At 38.8% G+C, this 23,686-nt stretch overlaps 1 protein-coding gene across 1 annotated transcript in view; it reads left to right on the plus strand.

The window, feature by feature from the left end:
- Window positions 1–23,686, plus strand: part of LOC137659068 (protein bicaudal D-like) — a 184,741-nt gene that overhangs the window by 113,118 nt on the left and 47,937 nt on the right. The window contains exons 12-14 of the mRNA XM_068394157.1: window positions 8,924–9,068; window positions 9,207–9,337; window positions 10,088–10,205. Of these exons, the coding sequence (XP_068250258.1) occupies window positions 8,924–9,068; window positions 9,207–9,337; window positions 10,088–10,205 (394 nt within the window). The remainder of the gene's footprint in view (window positions 1–8,923; window positions 9,069–9,206; window positions 9,338–10,087; window positions 10,206–23,686) is intronic.

A 23,686-nucleotide genomic window follows, 5' to 3' on the forward strand; every position in this document is an offset into this window, starting at 1 on the left:
TAAATCTCTATATGTATGTTCGTACGTTTGCTTTCCCTATAAAATGTAAAGAAACCTCTCTTAATAAATCAGTCCTCTGAAGAAGTATCACGAAACTAGTCAGGACTTAAGCGTATATTTCGTATTTTCATTTTCCCTGTGGTTCTTCTGCATCTGAGCATCACGTTTTCCTGTGATTTTTACGCATATATATATATATATATATATATATATATATATATATATATGTATGTATATATATATATATATATATATATATATACATATACATATATATATACATATATATATATATATATATATATATATATATATATATATATATATATATATATATATATATATATATATATATATATATATATATATATATATATATATATATATGTATGTATGTATATATATATGTATATATATATATATATATATATATATATATATATGTATGTATGTATAGTATATATGTATGTGTATAGATATATGTATGTGTATAGATATATGTATATATATATATATATATATATATTGAACATTAATTTCATAAAATTTTTTATGTCAGCCAGCAATTTTTCACGTTTGAACTCTGCTTCTCTTTTTTCACGCTCAGCCTGAACTTCTAACTCTTTTTCGCTTAAACGAGCTTCTATCCTAAGTCTTTCAAGTTCTACAGCTGGTAAATCGGAGCACATCAATTCTCTATCCATCGTATCTAACACATCCTGAGGTAACACATCGTCCTCAACCAAATGTTGAACTAACACGTTAATATCCTCTTTCTTTATTGAAATTTTAATTAAGTTCAAGATGTTTGCCTAGACTCACTAAGCAGGACTTCTTGGGATCAAATAACTTTTTAACTTGTGGATCCTCACAAAATTTGTCAAAAACTTAGTTGCATTAAACTCCGACATCTTTACTGACTATTTTATACAATTAACAAAGGTTTACTTTACAAATAATCTTTGAATTGCAAAAAGGGTATCTATTCAGATCCCGGATATATGCGTCTAATTCTGTTGTGTTTAACTATCTTATACGACAAATTATTCAAATCTACTAAAAAATTTTACCAAACAATAGAAAAATATTATCAGTAAAAGAAAATGGTAGCCAGCATACATAAAATATAACTATATTTGAGATTGTAACATAAATATTTACAGGATTACACAAGATCCACAGACATACTCATGGCATGCCAAAACTAAATAACAATAATATATGAATTCTTACGGCAAAGTAGGTCTTGAGTTGACTTCACAAACGTTTATGCAGCAAGGGACAGACGACATTGCTAAGTTTCAGATATAAAAGGTCGATAGGTAGGATCACAGCTTCTGGTGATGATATGAATTTCTTGAACGTCTTTAGCTTCTTCAAGATACTCTATCGTTGTGTGTAGCCACCATATTTCAGGGCCTCAGAGGGTGTAGCTGAAAATGTCTCCAAACACCAGCGGTGTATTATTCTACTTTCTTCCTCTCGTGTGGCACCTTTTCTTTATATACAGGTGACTAATACTCCCGAATGTTCTTGACAGGCAAGAAGCGCCCAGGACCGACATTACGCAACATGACGGCACATGACAGACCCATTCTTGAATCATTTTGTACTGTATAGCTCTCGCCCATCAGACGGCTGTCGCCGAAGTAGAAGCTAGAACTCTCGTATAAGAACACAGCAATATTTTCGCTTTACAATCACATTGACATAAATAAAAGTGAATGGTTTTAGTTTTACATCAATATACATGGAAAAGTAAGCCCTTATCACAAGTTTTGTAATAAAATATACTTAGATCTAACATAGATGTAACTCCAATATTAGCCCCCCTCCTCCTTTGTTCAATCAGCCAACAAAGTATTGGGATTCTAACATTTATTTCTAATAGTGTAAAAGCTATATTAGTCTGTTTATATGTTACCACAGTAGAATCTTGCCACACACACTAGCCACTGGTGACATTCCCAACCGAGGCATCACTCCCTTCCCCTGGCCCCCGTGACATTAACAACTTATAGACACAGGGATCCTCACATCTCTTCCCACCACCAACTGAGATACTTGCAATACCTGCCATTATTCACAATTATGTAAGGTCTAGTTTATTATATTTCTGTTGGCATACGTTTTCAAATCACAGAGATATTGCTTCTTAGTGTTCAATTCTCCGCCTGATACTCCCACAAATCCCATCCATAACATAAGCAAAACGTTTTACCTGTAATGCAAGGTGTTGACACATGACGAGATTTGTTTTTTCTTATTTGATACCTTTTTTCTCAACTCATTTCTACAAATATCATCTTTGTGCCTTATATATTTCATATTAGTATTGTTCATTGTTTTCATGAGTTAAAGTTATCCTACTGTTATTATTTTCATTTATTGACATTCTATGCAGTATGTTTCATGTTCATTCATGAACAGTGTCTATTTCCAAGCACTGAAATACCCAAAACAGGAATGATCCAGTTCATAGTGACAGCCATGCGGCCAATGTTGTCATCACCCAAAGATCCGCAATCTTTCTTTCTCCCCGCAGGCAACGCTGCTTGCTGGCTGCGGAGTACAAACCTACAAACGATCATCAACCCATGACCATCTCTTATGCTCGCCAATCGCCAGGACAAGACTGATAAACTTCTCGCCCTTCCAGACGATCCCCCCCTCATGACGTCGTTCTCGACGTTCCGATGATTGCCACAGAGATCAAAGGTTATCACGATCTCGACGTTCTTCTAGAAGACCTTCCCAATCAAGAGCTTGAGGGTTATCATGATCTCGACGCTGTTCTTCTAGAAGATGTACACATGAGCTAGAAGTTCACAATCACGAGCTAGACGCTCAAGATCACGAACTGGACGCTCACGATTATGAACTAGACGCTCACGACCACAAGCAAGACACTCACGATCACGAGTAAGACGGTCACGATCACGAGCAAGATGCTCCTCTTTATGTGGCAGACGCCCTACAGATGTGAGTTGCCTACCGTCTGTGGGAGAATCTTCCTTCACCTGTTTGGTCTTCCCTTCAGGGGAATCCTCTGGCTAGAATTGGATCCGTCCTTTTCTGTCCTGTGTTCGGGTAATCCCTTCGTGGGGAACCCAGAAACAAGCCTCGGCTTTGTTTCTCAAGCAACATCTTATGTCAACCTTCAATTTGAGATAGAACTCGTTGAAGGGAGGCAGAGAGTGCTGCCCGGAGGTTCGCCTCCAGGTGGTGGAACTTCCCCTTCCGAGAAAGAGTCTCTACACAGCCGCTGCTCAGATATCATCTTGTTCGCGAAGAGAATTGCCTACTGTGGCAGATGATATTGGATGCTCCTGTTTTGATCTCTCCTTCGACAGGTATTGGATTCAACCTTTTTCCCACTTTAGGGACCAGACCACAATCTACATCCATTTTCACGAACTATATGCTCTCATTCATAAGCCCCACGCTCACGATCACGAGCTTATTGCTCACAATCACGAACCATACTCTCACATTCACGAGATACGCACACAATCACAAGCTAGGCACTCACGTTCACGTTCACGAACAAGACGCTCACATCTCATGCAAGACGCTCACATATCAAGCGAGACGCTCATGATCACAAGTGAGACGCTTATGATCACAAGTGAGACGCTCATGATCACGAGTGAGATGCTGATGACAGCGAGCGAGACGCTCAGGATAGCGAGGTAGAAGCTCTTCCTTGCGAGGACGTCAATCCTTGAGTTCGTTAAGCGCCAGCTAGCCGATAATTAATTCGCTGATCACCAGCTCGTCTCGCCAATTGCTAGCTTGTCTGATTCCGATTGTTAGAGCTCCGATTACCAGCTCGCCGATTGCCAGCTCTCTGATTACCGATCGTCAGCTCGCCATTCACTAATACAGCTCGTTGTTAGCAGACTGCCGATTCTAGTTTGGCTATCGTCAGATCACTGATCACCATATCGCTAATCGTTCAACCCCTGATCGCTGATCACTAGCTCGTCAGTCGCTGATTCCCAACAATCGCCGATTGGCAGCTTACCTAGCTCGTAGTTCGCCAATAATTAATTACCTGCTAGTCAATTCACCAATCCCCAATTACTGATCTCCTTTCTCTGAGCACCTACCTACAGCTCCGATTGCCAATCCCCGATAGTCAGCTTGAAGCTCACCTATTGCAGATCCCCTGCTCGCTGGTCGCCAGTGCTTCGATTCGGCAGCTTGCCAATCTCCATTTTCAATGGCTAGATGATCCACTTCTTTTCAACAGCGCCGATCGCCAATTGATGTTCGACAACTAGTCGTTCGTCGTCTCATGCTACAGCTCACTGTTTGTCAACTTGACCCTCGCATAGTTGTTGTTCACTAGCTCACCGCTTGCTTGCTTGCCGTTCGCTTTCTTGACCTTTGCTTATTTGACGTTCGCTATTCGAAGGCTCGTGACCACCAATAAACCTGCTCTCCTCTAGGCTGCTGCTTAAATTAGCAACTAATTTCAGCATCTATGGTTTAGCCCTGGATACTTTGCCTTCCAAGATAAAGCTCTTGAATGATTCGTTCTGTCGGAGACCCTTCATTGGATCATGGGCCTCCTGAGAGGGAGCTGCTCCTGAGAGCCTCTATTTGGAGAGTACTCTTATCTAGACGACATAAATCGTCTCCTATCCTCTCTCTTGGGCTTACACAACTTCGGTAGCCCCACATGTAGAGTTGAAGGAGATTTAACGCAGTTTTCCTTCTGGGAGCCTAACCCCTCACCCTTCATTGACGACTGGGATAATACATGAGTGCAAAGGTCAGTGCCCCTCACTCTTTGGATTTTTGTATGTTTCTCACAAACAGGGTTTCTTTTCTTCCCGAAGATTTTCATCTCCTGTGTGATTCGAAGAACCTACATTCAGATAGCTAGGTTTCTTCATCAAATCCAGCACATTCGGTGATGTTCATCCATCATGAATGTACATTCTTCACCTTCACTTCATTCTTACTACAGAAGGGCTTATGGGTCAGGTGCCTCAAAGATCAGGTTGCTTCTTCGGCTGCTACTTCCTCTCTTGTTTTCCCGTATAGTATAGGACTACCTCACGAGCCAACTTTTCTTGGATAGGAACTGTGCTAGTTAAGCAGTCTCTTGCAGCAAATCGTATGTCGGACATGGATGTGGAGGAAGATCCCTTGAATCTGTTCCTCCCTCTGCATTGAGAGGCAGAACCCCCTGTGGTTACCGCCCCCTCCCCCATTCTCTCCTTAGAGAATTGAATTCAGTGCTGTCTAACGTGACAGCTGTAGCAACTTAATTGCTAGAATATAGGTAAACCCGGGGAAGGGTCACATTCGAGAACACCATTGAGGTTGTTGGCGTCTTGTGTAATCCCGGCCTTTACATCCTCAGACCTTTGTGTGAGCACCTTCAACTGCCATCCGTGAAATCCTTTCCCGGGGAAACATATTTGCCCAACCTTTCATGAGACACTGTCTTTTTCGTGAACTCAGACAATGACTCTTCCGTAACCGGAGTTCTCCCTTTGGCCGGAGTTGTTTGAAAGGAATATTTTCTTTTCTCATCTTGAAATTAGGTTTTTTCAATATTGGAAAAACCTCTCCCACGAGCTCAAAATACTCTGCTCATGTTTTTTGCCAAGGACAGAGAGTCCACATCCAAGGTACAAGAGATACTCCCTTGGGTTTCCCATCTTCCTTTAGGAAATGGGAAGGTCTCTCTCTCTCTCTCTCTCTCTCTCTCTCTCTCTCTCTCTCTCTCTCTCTCTCTCTCTCTCTCGTTTGACTATCAAACCCTGTCATGCGAGGGAAAGGCCTTGCGATCAAATAGTTAGCCCATAGTTTCCGTTACAGGATCAACCACTAGGACTAATACTCCTAGCCCCCTTTTTTCAGGACATCCATCTACAGTCCATAATGTTGGGTAATGGTGGTTCACTTTAGCTGGGCACCGAAGGTTGTCACAGGGGTTCTTTTGCCCTAAGGTCAACCTTCTCCTTCAGGATTGACCCCATCTCCGAAGACTTCGGATGACTGACTGATCCTAGCAGTCTCGAGCTCCTCCGAGACATCTCATTGAGTTTACCATGATCTGAGAATTGAAGTAATCCAAGGAAAGACCTGACTGTCATTTCCAATATGGGAATCTATAGACATGGTCATCAGCCTGCAGAAACTTCCGTCGGTTCGACAAGATTGCATCAGTCTCCGTCGAATTCAATCTCTTAGGACTAGCCAGATCCCAGGACCTTCGGCACCAGGAATCATCCTTTCTTCTTGTTCTCTACGAGATCCGAGCAACAGACACTCCTGATAAAGAGGCTGTCAGACGAGAATCTCTTCCAGGGAGACGATCTCCTCCATTTTCCTGGATTTGACGTTTTGTATGTAAGCATCAAAGAAAAAATATACGGTACTATACATCATCAGGACTAAGGTCAGAGTAAGAATGATACCGTCTCTTAATCTCCTGGAAAAGCATCTTCCCTCAGGAAGATTTGCCCACAGGGGTGGCAGTGATTCGTTTTTTCCCATTCGCGGGAAACACTTCCTGCACCTACATGGTCTCATCCTTTGGGGTATTCTGTCTATAGGTTTTGGATTTTATCCAATCTACCCCTTCTGCAGGAGACTTCCTCCAACACCCTCTGTTCAGAGAACTTCCTTCGGGAAGCAGAATGGATATCAATGACAGGCATTGATTTTATTCTTCTAATGGGAGAAAGACTGCTTTCACCTGTTGGGCTCCCTTCTTTGAGCATTTCCTCTGAGAAAAATGGCTTCTCCCCACCACCTAGCAGCTCTTGTTGGCAGTCTTTTTTCATTAAGAGACTCGGCTAGCCCATCAGACTTGTCTCGCGATGAGACATGTCACATCCAATGTCATGTCCACAACATCGGAGAACCCATTAAGGACTTCTTTTGCTACTAGATGCTCCATGGTAAGAATCCTTCAAAGTTTGTCTCTCCTCAAGGGCACTACTTCCAGTAATAGACCCTCAAATTGCCATCAAGAGGAATTCTGCTCTTAGACTTAAGTGACGGAAGACCTTTGTTTGTTCCTCGAGAATCTCTTCCAGACCAGAAGGATTTACCCTCTCCCTCGTCTCCAATCTTCGCTCTTCACAGAGTTTGAGCCTACTTGCCCATACTCAAGTAATGAATGCCCCTCTTACCAGACACTGGCTGCTTCTATTGGTCCTGAGGTGCCCCCCCCCCCTCCCCCTTCAAAGTCCTAGATTCACTAGAAAGCAGATCTTCTCCTGATTCCGAGGACAGGTCTCTCGCGGTGTTGCCCACGACCAAGAGAGTAGGTGTACCCTATGGGTCGCCAGCAACATCTCTCACTCGCAGTGAGGAACCAAGTAACATATAACTTTTTCCTAGACAGCTTGAACCTTTGGTTCAAACTCTCCGAACTGGAAATCCTCCCCATCGTGATCAATGGCTATTACGCCAGTGATTAACTTTAGGTCATGCTTCCAGGAGAATGCAATAGCTCGCTCCCAAGGTTCAGCATATTTTGCCAATCATAGGAGGGTTAAAGGAGGCTCATCAGGATATCGTTCATGACTGGGACTCACAGGGTCATATACCAGTCATTGAGTTCTTCTTCTCACGCCAGTGATTAAATTGAGGCCATACCTCGAGGAAGATACAATAGCTCACTCCAAAGGTTCAACATGCTTTCCCAACCCTAGAAGGGTCAAAGGAGGCTCATAAGGGCCTCGTTCTTGACTGGGACACACAGGGTCTTATGCGAGTCATGGAATCCCTCTCCTCCTCATAAAGGTGACCCAGTGCTTATAAGGTTTTAAGGTAGAATTCACCCATAACGTTCAAAAACAGCTACTTTGTGATGCAGGTCATGCCAGTAGTAAGGTTAAAGTTCTTCTGACCTACACTTCTCCCATCCTGTAAGACTTGACCCACAGGAGCATGCAAACGTTCTCCATTACCCCTGTGGGTGGTACACAATAAATGGTTTATAATACCTCGAGCTCCTTGATGAACAGGTAGCAGATGGTAAGGGCAGAGCTAACCAAGGATAAGCCGGGGATGACTGAAAAAGAATGCCTGGCTCTTTCTTTACTTCATCTCTCTCCCCCCCTCTTTGGTGGCAACAGCTCCTAGTGTACTCAGCAAATCTGACCTCCACAGTCTGCAGGTATAAAAGTTTCTCTTGTGTAACCTAGTATAAATTAATGTGCTTATCGCATCCCCGTACCTCCTGGTGAGGTGGGATTGAGTAACGTCTTTGGTTACTTCAGTGATTCCTATATTTCTGAGATTGTTCCATAGACTAGTCTCACATTCATCAGAATTGCCCAGGCAGCAAACCATGCTTTGCCCTCCTGGTTTAGTGAGGTGTCAGGGTTTCTCTCTGTTACGTGCAGAGCACATACGGGAAAACCTTGTGTCAAAGACCAGTCAGTTGGTCAGGACTTCCATCATCCTAAAGGTGAGTCATCCCTAATTAATATTGTTAGGTTTGATAGTGAAGGAAAAAATGACATTTGGAAATAATTTGTATTTTTCCTGACTAATACAAACCTGTAGTTATTTATAAAAATTGTCCCGCCAACACCTGTCCCTCGATAAGTCCTGCCTGCAATCAAAAAGTGATCAGAGTACCCAGGTATGTGTGAGAGGGGTGCCCGGGTACCCCGGCTCCCCCTCCTGCTAACTGTAGGGTAGTTCTCCCTCGCTAAAAAGTCTTAAGGCTAGTTTCAGCTTTGCCGTAAGGATAATCCTTAATAGATAACTACAGGTTTGTATTAGTTAGGAAAAATACAAATTATTTCCAAATTATTCATATTACAGTTAGATTTATGTTGTATCTCAGTGTGTTTGCAAGTTGAGGACCTTCTGCACTTTTTTTAAAATTTATAGTATCATAAAGTCCTGACAGTGGTTTTGAGAGTTTTAGTCTTTTTAGGTTGACAACAGCGATCCTGTAGCCGTTCGTGAAGTGGTTGACACAATTGTTGATCAGATAAGACACTTGAAAAAGTCTGTTGAACACACCATAGAGTTGAGTAAAGAGAAGGGACCAGTTAGAGACTCTACATCATCATCTGATAGTAAGTGATTTGAATATTTCTACCATTTTTACTGTATTTTTGCATAACCATTTTGGAAATTGTGGTATAAAAGTTCCATACTGTATAGTAAGAATTCTTTCTTTATTTTAATTTTTCTGAACTGTTCTAAAATTACAGGTGGGTTAACTGAGAGTGAAGTTCAAGAACTCCAAGAACAAGTAATTAAACTGAAATCCCTCTTGTCAACGAAGAGAGAGCAAATTGCAACTCTGCGTACCGTCCTTAAGGCCAATAAACAAACTGCTGAGGTAAGTTTCTAGTTTCTGTAATTTGGTCTCGTAAGGATTCTTTATAATCATGAAACATTAATGTAATTGATATGTAATTAACTTGACATCAGACATCTTCTACTGTGAAGATTTCCTTTCAACTAAAGATAGCCTGCCTATCACCTATTTCTAAACAATAGAAAAATTACAATAAAAAGGAGTACTGTACTTGAATGAACCCTCAGTTAGGGGAACATGCTCCCATGTTTGGAGGGTCATGATACAGAAACTGTGGTTTTGTTTATAGTTTGAGTTAATGGTTTTATGCCCACCACTCATCTTTGAAAAACTAATTATGGCAAGTTAGATCTCCTAACTGCCACAAGTTGTAAGATATATACCCTGTAAAAGTTTTAATGAAGACGAGAATAAATTTGAGAAAAAATAATTTACTCCCTGAAAGAATATCTAGGACATAGATTAACTTATTTCGTCTGACAATTAAACTCCTTTGACAGCTTTATAATGTTCAGAGGTAGTAAACAAATTTAGGAGAAGAAACATAAAAAATAGGATTAAGAAATACTATTATTATTAAACAGTATATTTAATTTTTAAAAGCCCTGGACTTTGGAACAGATAATGGATTTGATTTAGGATTTAGATACTTTAGTACTTCCAGCATTTTTATTTATATCTTGTCTGCTATGCAATAAAAAAGTTATGTAATCAGGGATGGTGATGAGTTGCAATTCAAGTGCATGGTCTTTATGATATATTTTTTTGTAGGTTGCATTGGCCAATTTGAAATCTAAATATGAAACAGAGAAAAGCATTGTTTCGGAAACCATGATGAAGCTTCGTAATGAATTACGCCTGTTGAAAGAAGATGCAGCTACATTTTCAAGTAAGTCGTTTAATTGTATTATCATTAACATTTTATTGTACATGCAAATTAATTGCTATGTGGTAAAACATTTTGCTAAATGAGTTTTAATTTTAAATGAAAAGATTTATGATATTCACTTTTTCTTCATTTGTCAACTGATTTTGTGAGGTTATCTGAATTAGGATTCAGTACCTCCTTGATAATACAGTAAACACTGCTTTATCCATGATGCTCAATTTGATTTATTGCGTTATTACCATGTCTTAAATTCATCTTGAGCATTGCTTTCAAATATGAGGTCTAGGTTTTCTGCCTTCTCAACTGGTCTGAATTTTTGTTTTATTCGAAAAGTGACCATGGCCTTTGATCCTTTTGTGGTCTACTAGGACAAAATGTGGTAATGCTTAATAAGGTCACTATGAATATAGTCAGGCTTCTATTTATGAAAGTTCTCTCCACGATTTCAATTACACACTACAAAGAACTGTATTTAAATAAAGAATCGCATATTCACGATAAAACTTGCAGCGCGGTGATTTCAAATAGCTCACTCTCCTTTACACTGCAGCTTCACGCCACTTACCTTTCTCCACCCAGCTCCTAGCTGAATACTGTATATCCATTTACAGTACTGCGGTAAAAAATTACAGCTATATTTGAAATAAACTGGATTTTGTTTAAACTGGTGTTTCACTTACCATATATCCCGTGTTATAAGACGCATTTATTTTTCTGAAAAAATGTCCCTAAAAATTACCCTGGGTCTTAACACTAAGACAAAGTTGTTTAGAGGAGTTTGACAACCCTCAGACACCTCAGAAATGACATAAAAACACACTCGCACTCACCAAACATAAAATATAAGCCTACAATCATCATTGATATGTAATAGATAAAATTTATTTTTAATGCACTTTAATAAATAAAAGTTTTGAGATATTTTTGTTTTGTTTTGGTGGTCATTCAGCTGATGAGTCGCCAATGCCATATAGAAGCAAACATGCCAACTAATGGTATCCAAACAGTTGTATTTGCAATATTCATCTATTTTCTCACATTTTGTTGATATTTTATAATAATAAAGTAATATTTTGGTAATGTCTTTGATGCCTGTATGCCGAAATAATACACAGAGTTGTTGATGAACATAAACTTGAAAAAACATCTCACTGCAAGTTGAGTGCAGTGTTACAAAGTTAGCTGTAAACTAACAAGCCTAGAGTCACACAAATAGTAGGAAAAAATATTCCAACTTGTGAGATTTGTAGAAAATTCTTTATTTGATCGTCAATTAATTTTGTATTAATATTTATACATGATGAATCTGGGAAACATTACTGGAGTTTTAATTCTCGACCAAAGTTTGACCAGGAGGATTTGGCAGCACTGCTTTCATGTAAACAAACACTCGACAACATTGTTACAATGGTAGCAACTACGACTGGTTTAGTGGTTTTTTTTTATAAGAAAATTTAATAAAATTGGGTTAACAGGTGTATAGCTAATTAATATTTACCTATCACATTTCATAATACACCCAAAATATGAAAATTTACTGTGCCTGCCAAGAAATCACTCTGTAGAATCCCCAACTAGGAATTGCTGTTATCATAGATTGTAAATTCCTCAACTTCTTTTTTTTTTTTTTTTGTTTCTTACCAAAAATGCCTTGGCTAAATATAGGGTGCATCTTACCTCTTGTAGCATCTTATGACACGGGAAATACGGTAAATGTATCCAATAATAATGCGTGTAATATTAAAATTCTAGTATCATATTTGTTAATAAAAACAAAGCGAATTACAGTACTGTATAATCTTTTCTATTGTTTACATTTATACTTTTCCAAATCGGCAAATTAACCCTGCGCGGTCGACCGTCGGTAACCTCAATTTTTGGATCAAAGAACTCCTTTATTATCAAGGCATGCTACCGAAAGATATTTCATATTTCCAAAAAGAAACTATTATTACCTGATCTATCCTTTTCCTATTAGCATACTAATTTCAATAGTTTTATTTGAAATATTTCTCTATTTTATTGTACTGTTGAGTTAAAACATAAAGTTAACAGGAGTTTCATTCATGTTGCCGATGAATGATGATTTATAGTTTTTAGCTGTGTGGTAAAGCTTAGGAGATTATTATTGTGGCTCCATCATTTGAGTATTTAACTGAGACTGTAAAGAAACAAAGATTTCATTTGTTACATAGAGAGAGAACTAATAATGAGAGCTATAAGTGTACTGTACTACAGTAAATGAAAATTATGTTAGCTTATAACACATTGGTGTTCAAGTGATAGTGTATTAAATAGACAGTATAGATGTTTTGAATAAGTTAAAGTGTAAACAATACTATACTCTTTGTTATCGAGAGCGGCAGCTAGACATCAGCTGATCTGATCATAACAAACAACAAAAAGTAAAACAACAAGAACTCAGCACAGTAATACTTGACTGTTAAAATATACCCGAAATTTAAAACAAAGTACATAAAAGTTTTATTAACCCTTTTACCCCCAATGGACGTACTGGTACGTTTCACAAAACTCATCCCTTTACCCCCCATGGACGTACCGGTACGTCCTTGCAAAAAACGGCTATTTACATTTTTTGCATATTTTTGATAACTTTATGAAAAACTTCAGGCATTTTCCAAAAGAATGAGACGAAAATTAAGGCTGTTGGAGCAATTTAAAAAAAAATATTGCAAAATGTGCTAGCAAAAGAAAACGCCTGGTGGTTAAGGGTTGGAAAGTTCCAAATAGCCTGGGGGTAAAAGGGTTAAAGCACAATAAACTATTTAAATAATCTCAATTTTTTAGAATACAGTCATGTTTCTTAGAAATAGTGGTCAGGTGACGAAATTTGATGTTTTAAGCTAAGATTAGAAATTGATTTATACTCAATGATTTTTTTCTTGGGTTGTATTTAATTGATACTAGGATTCTTGTGCTATATGTAAGTATTGTATAGCACTTTGGAGTGTGCGTGTGTGTTACAGGGAGTTACAAGGATTTTGGATGTCTGAAAGACATTTTAGTCCATCCGCGGAGACTCCACATGCTCTTTGGTACAGCAATTTAGTGTAAGCATTTAGAGAGTTCTTATGATCTTGTCTTAACTTATTCTTGAACTCGTTTGCCATGTTACTGTTCACTACATCCACTGGGAGTATAATCCAAGTATTTGCTATGTTGTCTGTAAAGAAATTGCCACATTGAATGGTGGTGTATCTTTTCAATTCTAGTTTGTATCCGTTACCTCTGGACTGATTTGCGCTAAGTGTGAATAGATTGATGTATTCTACACTAGTTATTCCTTTAAGAATTTTTAATGCCTCCGTATTTTAGATGAGGTCTTACTAGTGAAGTTTGCAGCTGTAGTCAAGTGTCCGTTTCTGTATTTGAATTGTCCCGTTATGTGTAACCTATTAGTTTTTGTGCTTCTTTTCAGCTTTTATGCTGATAATAATACCGAGATCTTCTTCCTGGTCCACACTATCTATTTCATTACCCAGCAGTGTGTAATCTGATTGTGGGTTAATATAAATTATGGGCACGACTTTACATTTTCCACAGTTGCAAGGCATTTGCCATATTTTGGTCCATTCTCCTAGCTTTTTTAGATCCTCTCTTAAGGCTTCCACGTCTCCTGACTTCGAAGCATTTATCCCTAGTTTAGTATCGTCAGCAGATTTGGCTATTCTACTAGTTAATCCTAAATATATGTCGTAAATGTAGGTCAGAAATAGCAATGGGCCAAGGACGGATCCTTGAGGTACTTCTCTTGTAACAGCTGCCCACTCAGAAACTTCTCTATTGATTACAACTTTGTTTTCTGTTTGTTAGCCAATCTTCGATCCATTCAGCTGGCTCGTCAATGATGCCTACTGCTTTAATTTTGACCATAAATTTTTTTATGAGGAACTTTGTCCAAAGCCTTTTGAAAGTAGGTATATGTCTATTGCCCTGGTTTTGTCGAAAATGCTAAATAGTGGTCAGCTGAGGAAATTGGATGTTTAAAGCTACACTTAGAAATTGATTTATACTCTATGATATTTTTTGGGGTTGTATTCAATTGACAATATGAAACAAAGATTTTGGTTTCTTGTGCTATATGTAAGTATTGTATAGCACTTGAGAGTGTGTGTGTGTATGTTACAAGGAGTTACAAGGATTTGGGATATTTTGAAGACTTTTTAGTCCATCCGCGGAGACTCCATTTTCTCTTTAGTAGAACGATTTAGTTTAAGCATTTAGTGTTTTCTTATGATTTTGTCTAACCTATTCTTGAACTCGTTTGCCATGTTACTGTTCACTACATCTGCTGGAAGTTTATTTCAAGTATTTGCTATTTTGTCTGTAAAGAAATTGCCACATTGAATGGTGGTGTATCTTTTCAATTCTAGTTTGTATCCGTTACCTCTGGACTAATTTGTGCTAAGTGTGAATAGATTGATGTAATCTACATTAGCTATTCCTTTAAGAATTTTGAGTGCCTTTAGTAACTTCCCCCTTAGTCGTCGAGTTTTTAGATCAAATAAGTTCATCCTCCATCTATATCCTAATTGCCTTAGCGTTGGAACTAGTTTGGTGGCCCTTGCTTGTACTGATTCCAGTCAATCTATTTCCTTCTGAATATTTGGAGCTCAGAATTGGACTCCATATTCTAGATGGGGTCTTACTAGTGAGGTGAACAGCTGTAGTCCAGGGTCTGTTTCTTTATTTAAATTTTCTTTATGTAGCGTATTAGTTTTTGTGCTTTCTTTTCAGCTTTTATGCTCTATTTGGTGAACTTCAAATCCTTGCTGATGATAATACTGAGATCTTCCTCCTGGTCTATACTTTCTATTTCATTACCCAGCAGTGAGTAATCTGATTGTGGATTGCGGGTTACTATAATTTATGTGCATGACTTTACATTTTCCACAGTTGCAAGGCATTTGCCATATTTTGGACCATTCTCCTAGCTTCTTTAGATCCTCGGTTAAGGCTTCTACGTCTCCTGACTTTGCAGCATTTATCCCTAGTTTAGTATTGTCAGCAAATTTGGCTATTCTACTAGTTTATGGTAGTAGGTTGGCCAGGGCACCAGCCGCCCGTTGAGATACTACCACTAGAGAGGTATTGGATCCTTTGACTGGCCAGACAGTAATGCATTGGATCCCTCTCTCTGGTTACGGCTTATTTTTTCTTTGCCTACACTTACACAGAATAGTTTGGCCTATTCTTTACATGTTCTCGTCTTTCCTCATACACCTGACAACAATGAGATACTAAACACTTCTTCACCCAAGGGGTTAATTACTGTACTGCAGTTTGTCCAGTGTACTTTCCTCTTGGTAAGGGTAGAAGAGACTCTTTAGCTATGGTAAGCAGCTCTTTTAGGAGAAGGGCACTCCAAAATTAAACTATTGTTCTCTAGTCTTGGGTAGTGCTATAGCCTCTTTACCATGGTCTTCCACTGTCTTGGGTTAGAGTTCTCTTGCTTGAGGGTACACTCGGGCACACTATTCTATCTTATTATTATTTTTTTTTCTTCCTCTTGTTTTTTGAAATGGTGTGTTGGGCAGGCTTAATAGAAGGGCCATGGATGCCTGGTGGTTTATCAAGAGGTTGTCTTTTCCTTTTCTGATTCTTTTTCTTCTCAAAACCATCCTTATTGTCCTCCCTCCCTTTAGTTGAAATGGCTATCCTGGAGGGTATTTAGCCTTGCATGGTGTATCGGCTCCTCCATGTTGACCAGTTTTTCTGACTTTTTACTATAGTCTATGGGTATCATCAATCACTTTATTTACAATTCTGTACATATTGTTTTTGTTATAATTCTTGTTAATCTAGTTTTTAAGTATGATGTCTCTTATTTTATTTCTATTAATTCTTATGCTGTCTGGAGACATTGACCGAAATCCGGGACCAGTACGTCCTAGATTTCATCAATGTCGTCTTCTGTATTGCAATATTCGTGGTCTTCATGCAAATATTCAAGACCTTACAGTTGCGTCCAGACAGTATGATATTCTTTTGTGCTCAGAAACTTTGGTTTCTAATATGAGGCACTCATCTGAGCTCCTTATAACTGGTTTTAAGAAGCCAATAATGTTGAAACGTGATTCCATCCCTAGGGCCAGGGGAATGGCGGTGTATATTAGGACCGAGTACCCTGCTTCTCATAAGTCCTGCTATCAATGTGGATGTCATGAGATTCAGGTAATAAAAGTTTGTGGCAGGCTTAACAACTTTTATTTGTGTTCCATCTACCGGAATCTAGACATGGGTGATTCTATCTTCGATTGTCTTCTTACCATTATGGTTAAGATACAAGGTGATAGGAAGGCTTCTTTTGTCTTTGTTGGTGATTTTAATGCTCACCATAGGGAGTGGTTAAGTTCTATCTCTCCTACCAATCGCCATGGCTTAAGAGCTTTAGACTTTGCCTCTGAATCAGGCTGTGAGCAAATCATAAATGAAGCTACTCACAGGTCTGGTAATTGCTTGGACCTCGTATACACTGACTCCCCTGTCGTTATAACTAGTAAGGTTGGTTCTCCAGTCGGGACATCTGATCATGCCTTGATTTCATTAGAAGTGAAGACTGAGCAGCCTGTCCCTGATATATCATACTCTTGTAAAATTTATATGAAATCCCAAGCAGACTGAAATGGGATTTTGCATGATCTTTTTTGCTTGAATTGGTCACAATTATATAGTAGTGTAGATCCTGTTGTCTGTTTGAATGAGAATCTAGTCAATATAATTGTTAGGCGTATCCCTTCTCGTGTGCTAAGGTACCGAGCGAAGGACAAACCGTGGTTCAATGATGATTGTAGACGTGCTTATTTGGAGAAGCAGGTGGCCTATCATCTTTGGAAGGGTAACAGATCAGATTTGACCTGGAACAACTATACTCAGCTTCGAGCTTTAGCTCAGAGAGTTATGCCTCAACTGAAAAGGAGTACAATTTAACCATAAAAGAAACCCTTTCTGGTACAACTCGGGCGCATAAATGGTGGTCTACCCTTAAATCTGCACTCTTTGGTGTAGATACAACAGTTCCTCCTTTACTTAAACCAGATGGCTCAGTCACTCACTGTCCAAAGGAAAAGGCAACTCTTTTGGCTGATGTTTTTGACAGTAAACAGAGTAATGAAAAACTTGAACTTCCTCATTCCTGTTTTCCTGAAGCTAAACTAACTAGTTTAGCTTTACGATCTCGTGAGATTAAAGCTCTGTTGATGGACCTTGATGCTTATGGAGGTGTAGGCCCAAATGGCATTTTTCCTTTGTTTTTTCATAAAGACAGCAGATTTCTTAGCTCCAAAGTTATCTCTTATTTTGCGCAAGTTAGCAAGAAGAGAAGCTTTTAGCACTTGTTGGAGAATTGATAATGTTACTCCTCTATGTAAATGTGTTTGTGGTAGCTCAAGTCCCACTGATTACCGCCCAATTTCCATAACTCCCATATTATCTAAAGTTTTTGAACGTCTGGCAAAACGTCTTAATAGGTTTGCTGAAGGTAATCATCTATTCCCTAGTTTGCAATTTGGTTTTTGTAAAGGCCTTGGAGCATGTGATGCCCTTCTTACAATCTCTAATGCTGTACAGAAATCCCTTGATTGTGGTCAGGAAGTTTGTATGGTTGGCCTTGATTTTAGTGCTGCCTTTGACTGTGTTAATCATGAGGCCCTTGTTTTCAAACTCAAACAGTTGGGAGTGGGTGGGTCGTTTCTTAGCATTATTGTTGATTTTTTAAGTAATAGATCTCAGAGTTTGTTGATGGGTACCATAGTGAGTATAGGAATGTGATATACGGTGTTCCACAGGGTAGTGTTCTTGGCCCATTACTTTTCATACTATATACACATGACATGTGGTTTGGCCTAGAAAACAAGCTTGTTGCATATGCAGATGATGCTACTCTCTTTGTATCAATTCCATCCCCTGAATGTAGATCTGGGGTTGGTGAATCCCTTAATAGAGATTTAGCTAAAATTAGTGCATGGTGCAAATTATGGGGTATGAAGTTGAATCCTCATAAAACTCAAAGTATGATTGTAAGTAGGTCAAGGACAGTGGCTCCTCAACATCCGGATCTCAGTATTGATAATGTTTCTTTAAATTTGTATGACTCTTAAAATTTTAGGTGTGATTCTCGACAGCAAATTTACTTTTGAGAAACGCATAGGTCTGTGTCTTCTTCAATTGCATGAAAAATTGGCTTATTGAGAAAGTCTCTTAAGATTTTCGGTGATCAATCTATTTTGAAGAAGTGTTTTAATTCTTTCATTCTACCTTGTATTGAGTATTGTTCTCCTGTCTGGTGTTCAGCTGCTGATTCTCATCTTAATTTGTTGGACAGAAACTTACGGTCTATTAAATTTCTTATTCCTGATTTAGATATTAATCTTTGGCACCATCGTTCAATTAGTTCATTATGCATGTTGCATAAGATTTTTCATAACTCTGACCATCCTTTACATTCAGATCTATCTGGACAATTCTATCCTGTTCGTAATACTAGGCAGGCAGTTGATTCTAATAGCCAGGCCTTCTCCATCATGAGGCTCAATACTACACAGTATTCTAGAAGTTTTATTCCAGCTGTTACCAAGTTGTGGAATGATCTTCCAAATCGGGTGGTTGAATCAGTAGAACTTCAAAAGTTCAAAGTTGGAGCAAATGTTTTATGTTGACCAGGCTGACATGAGTCTTTTTATAGTTTATATATGACATATCTGTTTTTGACGTTGTTAATAGTTTATATAGGACATATCTGTTTTGATGTTGTCACTGTTTTTAGAATGATTTGTTAATTTATTCTTATTATTTATTTATTTCCTTATTTCCTTTCCTCACTGGGCTATTTTTCCCTAGTGGAGCCCTTGGGCTTATAGCATCCTGCTTTTCCAATTAGGGTTGTAGCTTGGCTAGTAATAATAATAATAATAATAATACTAAATATATGTCGTTAATGTAGATCAGAAATAGCAATTGGCCAAGGACGGATCCTTGAGGTACTCCGCTTGTAACAGCTGCCCACGCTGAAGCTTCTCCATTGATTACAACTCTGTTTTCAGTTTGTTAGCCAATCTTCGATCCATTCAGCTGGCTCGTCAATGATGCCTACTACTATAATTTTGACCATAGATTTTTTTATGAGGAGCTTTTTCAAAAGCCTTTTGAAAGTTTAGGTATACTGTATGACGTCTATAGCCCTGCTTTTATCTTAAATGCTAAACATACTGTGGAAAAATTCCAAAAGATTTGTCACACGTGATCTCTTTTGTCTAAATTTTTATTTAAAACCATGTTGGCTGTCTATCAGAAGATTTTTTTCTCTATGTTCTACTATTGAATCTATTAGAATTGATTAAAAAAAATTGCAAGGCACTGTAGTTAGACACAGGTCTGTAGTTGCCAGGTTCTTCTTTTGGTCCCTTTTTGTAGATTGAAGGAACATTGCCAAGTTTCCATCCTTGTGGTGCCTTTCTTTTGTTGACTGTCTTTCGAAACATGTAAAAGAGTGGCGTTATCTTTTCTTATAGTTCTATAATCTCTCTTGGATGAATATCATCTGGACCTCGTGTTTTAGACTTACCGAGTCCTTTTATTTCATTTTTTAACATCATCCATTATAAAGGTGATTCTATTTGATGGTTGTGGCCCTTCATAATTGATAGCTGGTTCGGAGAGGGTCATTGAATTATGCATTCATCAGTTCGTCTTTTTCCAAGTCATTTGTTATAAGATTGCCATATGAGTCTCCTAATGGGCTAATGTTGTTTTTGATTGGTTTTCTACTGTTTACATATACAAAAAATTCTTTTGGGTTTTCTTTACTAGCTGAAGCCACACTTTTCTCTTCATTGATCTTGGCCTATCTAACTAGTTTATCTTCTTTTCAGCTTTACTTCTTGTACTCAAGAAATTTCATACATTGAAGGCTATGGACCCATTTATTTATGTTTCCTGTCTCTACTTCTTATTGCATTGGCTATTTCTCTGTTGAACCACTTAGATTGTGGAGTTCCATTTGGTAAACTTTCCTATGCAGTACAGTGGAACCTCTACATACGATTGTCCTAACATACGAATTTTCCAACATACGAAGTAAAATTCGACCAAATTTCTGTCTCAACATACGAAGTGTTGCTCCAACATACGAAGTAAACAATACGCTTACCCGTGGAATTTTCCCGAAAGCGTCCAGCGTCGTTTGTTGTTGACGCCGCTAGACGGCAGCACATCGGAGGGACGCCAATCGAGCGTCACCTTGATCAGTCCTCTCATCTCGTGCGCATAGTGTGGTTGTCCTCTATTCGCTCAGTTTTAACAGTTTTTTATCTTGCCTTTTCACGTGTTGTTTTCTGTGTTCCGTAATCATGGGTCCTAAAAAGCTTAGTTTCGGTTCAGGAAGTGGTAGTAGTTGTGAGAAAAAGAGGAAGTCTATGCTTTCATTAGAATTAAAGCAAGAAATGATAAAAAAGCATGAGCGAAGTGTACGTGTTAGCGATCTGGCTAAACAATATGGCCGGAATATGTCTACGATCTCGACGATCATAAAACAGAAGTCAGCCATTAAAGCAGTGAAACCTTCGAAGGTGATCACGATTATTTCCAAACGTCGTAGCCCTACCCTTGAAGAGATGGAACGACTTTTGTTAATATGGATCAAAGACAAGGAGATTGTTGGCGATATGGTCACGGAAACGATCATTTGTGAGAAGGACAGCGCTATCTACAGTGACTCGAAGGCGGCGCGCGCTCGGGATGACGCAGGTGAGAGTTCAGCCGATCCTACGACGGAGGAATTCAAGGCGTCTCGAGGTTGGTTCGAGAAATTTAGGAAACGGACCGGGATTCATTCAGTTGTTTGTCATGGAGAAGCTTCGAGTTCGGACACCAAGGCTGCTAAAGACTTTGTTAAAAAGTTCGAAAGCATCGTGGTGGAGGAAGGTTACGTAGAGCAGCAGGTGTTCAACTGTGATGAAACCGGTCTGTTTTGGAAAAAGATGCATAGTCGAATGTAAATTACCGCCGAAGAGAAGAAAATGCCTGGACATAAGCCAATGAAGGATCGGTTGACTCTTGCGCTTTGTGCCAACGCCAGCGGGGACTGCAAAATAAAGCCGTTATTGGTTTACCATTCCGAAAACTCTAGGGCATTTAAAGCACATAGAATTAATAAAGACCTGCTACATGTTCTATGGCGTTCTAATTCTAAGGCTTGGGTTACTAGACATGTCGTTGTGAAATGGTTAAACGTAGTTTTCAGCCCTGCTGTCAAGAAGTATCTTCAGGAGAGGAATTTGCATTTGAAGTGCTTGCTTTGTTAGGACAATGCACCCTCTCAACGCCCCGGACTCGAAGATGATGTCATCGACGAATACAAATTCATCAAGGTGGTGTATCTTCCACCGAATACCACCCCTATCCTCCAGCCCATGAACCAGCAAATCATCTCTAATTTCAAAAAGCTCTACACCAAGCACTTACTTAAGCAGTGCTTTAATGTCACGCAAAGCACCAACTTAACTTTGCGTGAATTTTGGAGGAGCCACTTCAATATCGTGCACTGCTTAAAGATCATTGATCAGGCTTGGGAGGGAGTAACTCGTCGGACCCTGAATTTCGCTTGGAAGAAGCTTTGGCCTGATGCTGTTGCTCCCAGAGCTTTCGAAAGTTTTGGCCCCGAGAAAGAACCTGTGGTTGCCGCCGAGGAAGGCGTCGAAGAGATTGTATCCCTTGGCAAGTCCATGGGTCTGGAGGTGGATGAAGATGACATCACCGAACTCGTCGATGAGCATCACGAAGAGCTCACCACCGAGGAACTCAAGGAGCTGCAAGCCATGCAGCATGATGAGTTCCAAGCGCAGTTGAGTGAGTCGGAGGAGATCGAGGAGGTAGGCCAAATCTTAGGTACGGCGGAAATAAAACAGATGTTGGCATATCATCAACACGTGGTTGATTTCATCGACAAGCATCACCCACAGAAACTTCAGGTTTGCCGTGTTGTTGCGCAGTTCGATGATGTTTGCTTAACGCATTTTAGAAAAATCCTCAAAAGCCGTAGCAAGCAACTTTCACTCGATAGTTTCTTTAAAAAAATCTTTAAAACGGTCTAGTGATCATGATGAAAAGAAAGAAAGTGAAGCAAAGAAAAGGAAGACCGAATCGAGTGAAAGTGATGAAAATTAAAAATAAGAAAAGAAAAAATGTAAAAAAAAAATATAAAATTATAAAAATGAAAAAAAAAATAAGCTAAGTTAAGTTAAAGTTCACGTAGTAGTGTAAGTTATCGTACACGTTATTGTACAAAGTCACCGTCCTTACCTCCTCGCTGATCTTCCGTCTCCTCCTGCGTAGCTGTCCCTACACCTGCGCTGGCCTGTCGCTAAGGTAAAGTGTTACATTAAAACCCTTTTTTTATTTATTATTTCATTATTCTTTTTTTTTGGTTTGTAATATGTATTTATTATACAGGTATTGTATTAATGTAATGTGTAATTATGTGTAGCCATTTATTAAGGATTTATTATGGGTTTTTAGGCTGAGGAACAAATTAAATAAATTACCATGTATTCTTATGGGAATATTTGCTCCAACATACGATAGTTTTAATATACGAAGCAGTTTCTGGAACGAATTAAGATCGTATTTAGAGGTATCACTGTATACATTTAGACCTTTTTTCTTTATATATTTCTGCAAAGGAATCCCATTATGTATCTCTATTCTCTGTTTCATTGTATTCTAAATTCTTGATTTATTCCTTCAGTTTTATCCAGTTACTACATCTGCATTCTAGATTTTTATATGTTCCTAATTTTTAGATGAGGAATATTTACCTGAAACCTAGCTATTTTTTGGTCACTTTTTGTCAATATTTTTGCCTGTTGAAACAATGTATACTAGATTTTCTTCTGTTGTTAGTGCCATATCTAGTACAGTATGTTATTTCCCCTAGTTGGTTTATCAACCCACTGATGGAGGAATTCATTGTTGACAAACTCTATTAACCCATGTCCCTCTGTGTTTGAATTCTTGATGTAGAATTTATAGTGTCCCAGTTTACTGCTGCATTTAAGTTTCCCATTAGGACAGCTAGCTTATTGTTAACTTCTTGTCCAAGTTGTCTATACAGCTCTTTGTCCTATTCTTGTATTTAGTGTGGTGGTCTCTATATTACTAGTGTGGACATTTTTTTTCCTTTGGTGTTAATATTTGCACCTGTCACTTCACATTTGGTTTCTAATTTGATTTTTTTTTCCATAACTGGAATACAAACCTACGCTATTATTTGGGGTTATTACTTTTAGCGAAGTTGAAAGGACGAGCCATTGAAATTTTAGCGAGGGTTAACTATTCATTCTGCCAGTTAGCTGGTGTAAGAGGGTTAGCTTGCTACTGCTCCCACTCACACACCGGTGATTTAACTCACTTTGCTTTTGGCTCAGATGGTGTACGGTTGTTGCCGTTCTTCATCCTTCGCCTAT

This window comes from Palaemon carinicauda, chromosome 19 (assembly GCF_036898095.1).
Source record: "Palaemon carinicauda isolate YSFRI2023 chromosome 19, ASM3689809v2, whole genome shotgun sequence".
Taxonomy (NCBI): domain Eukaryota; kingdom Metazoa; phylum Arthropoda; class Malacostraca; order Decapoda; family Palaemonidae; genus Palaemon; species Palaemon carinicauda.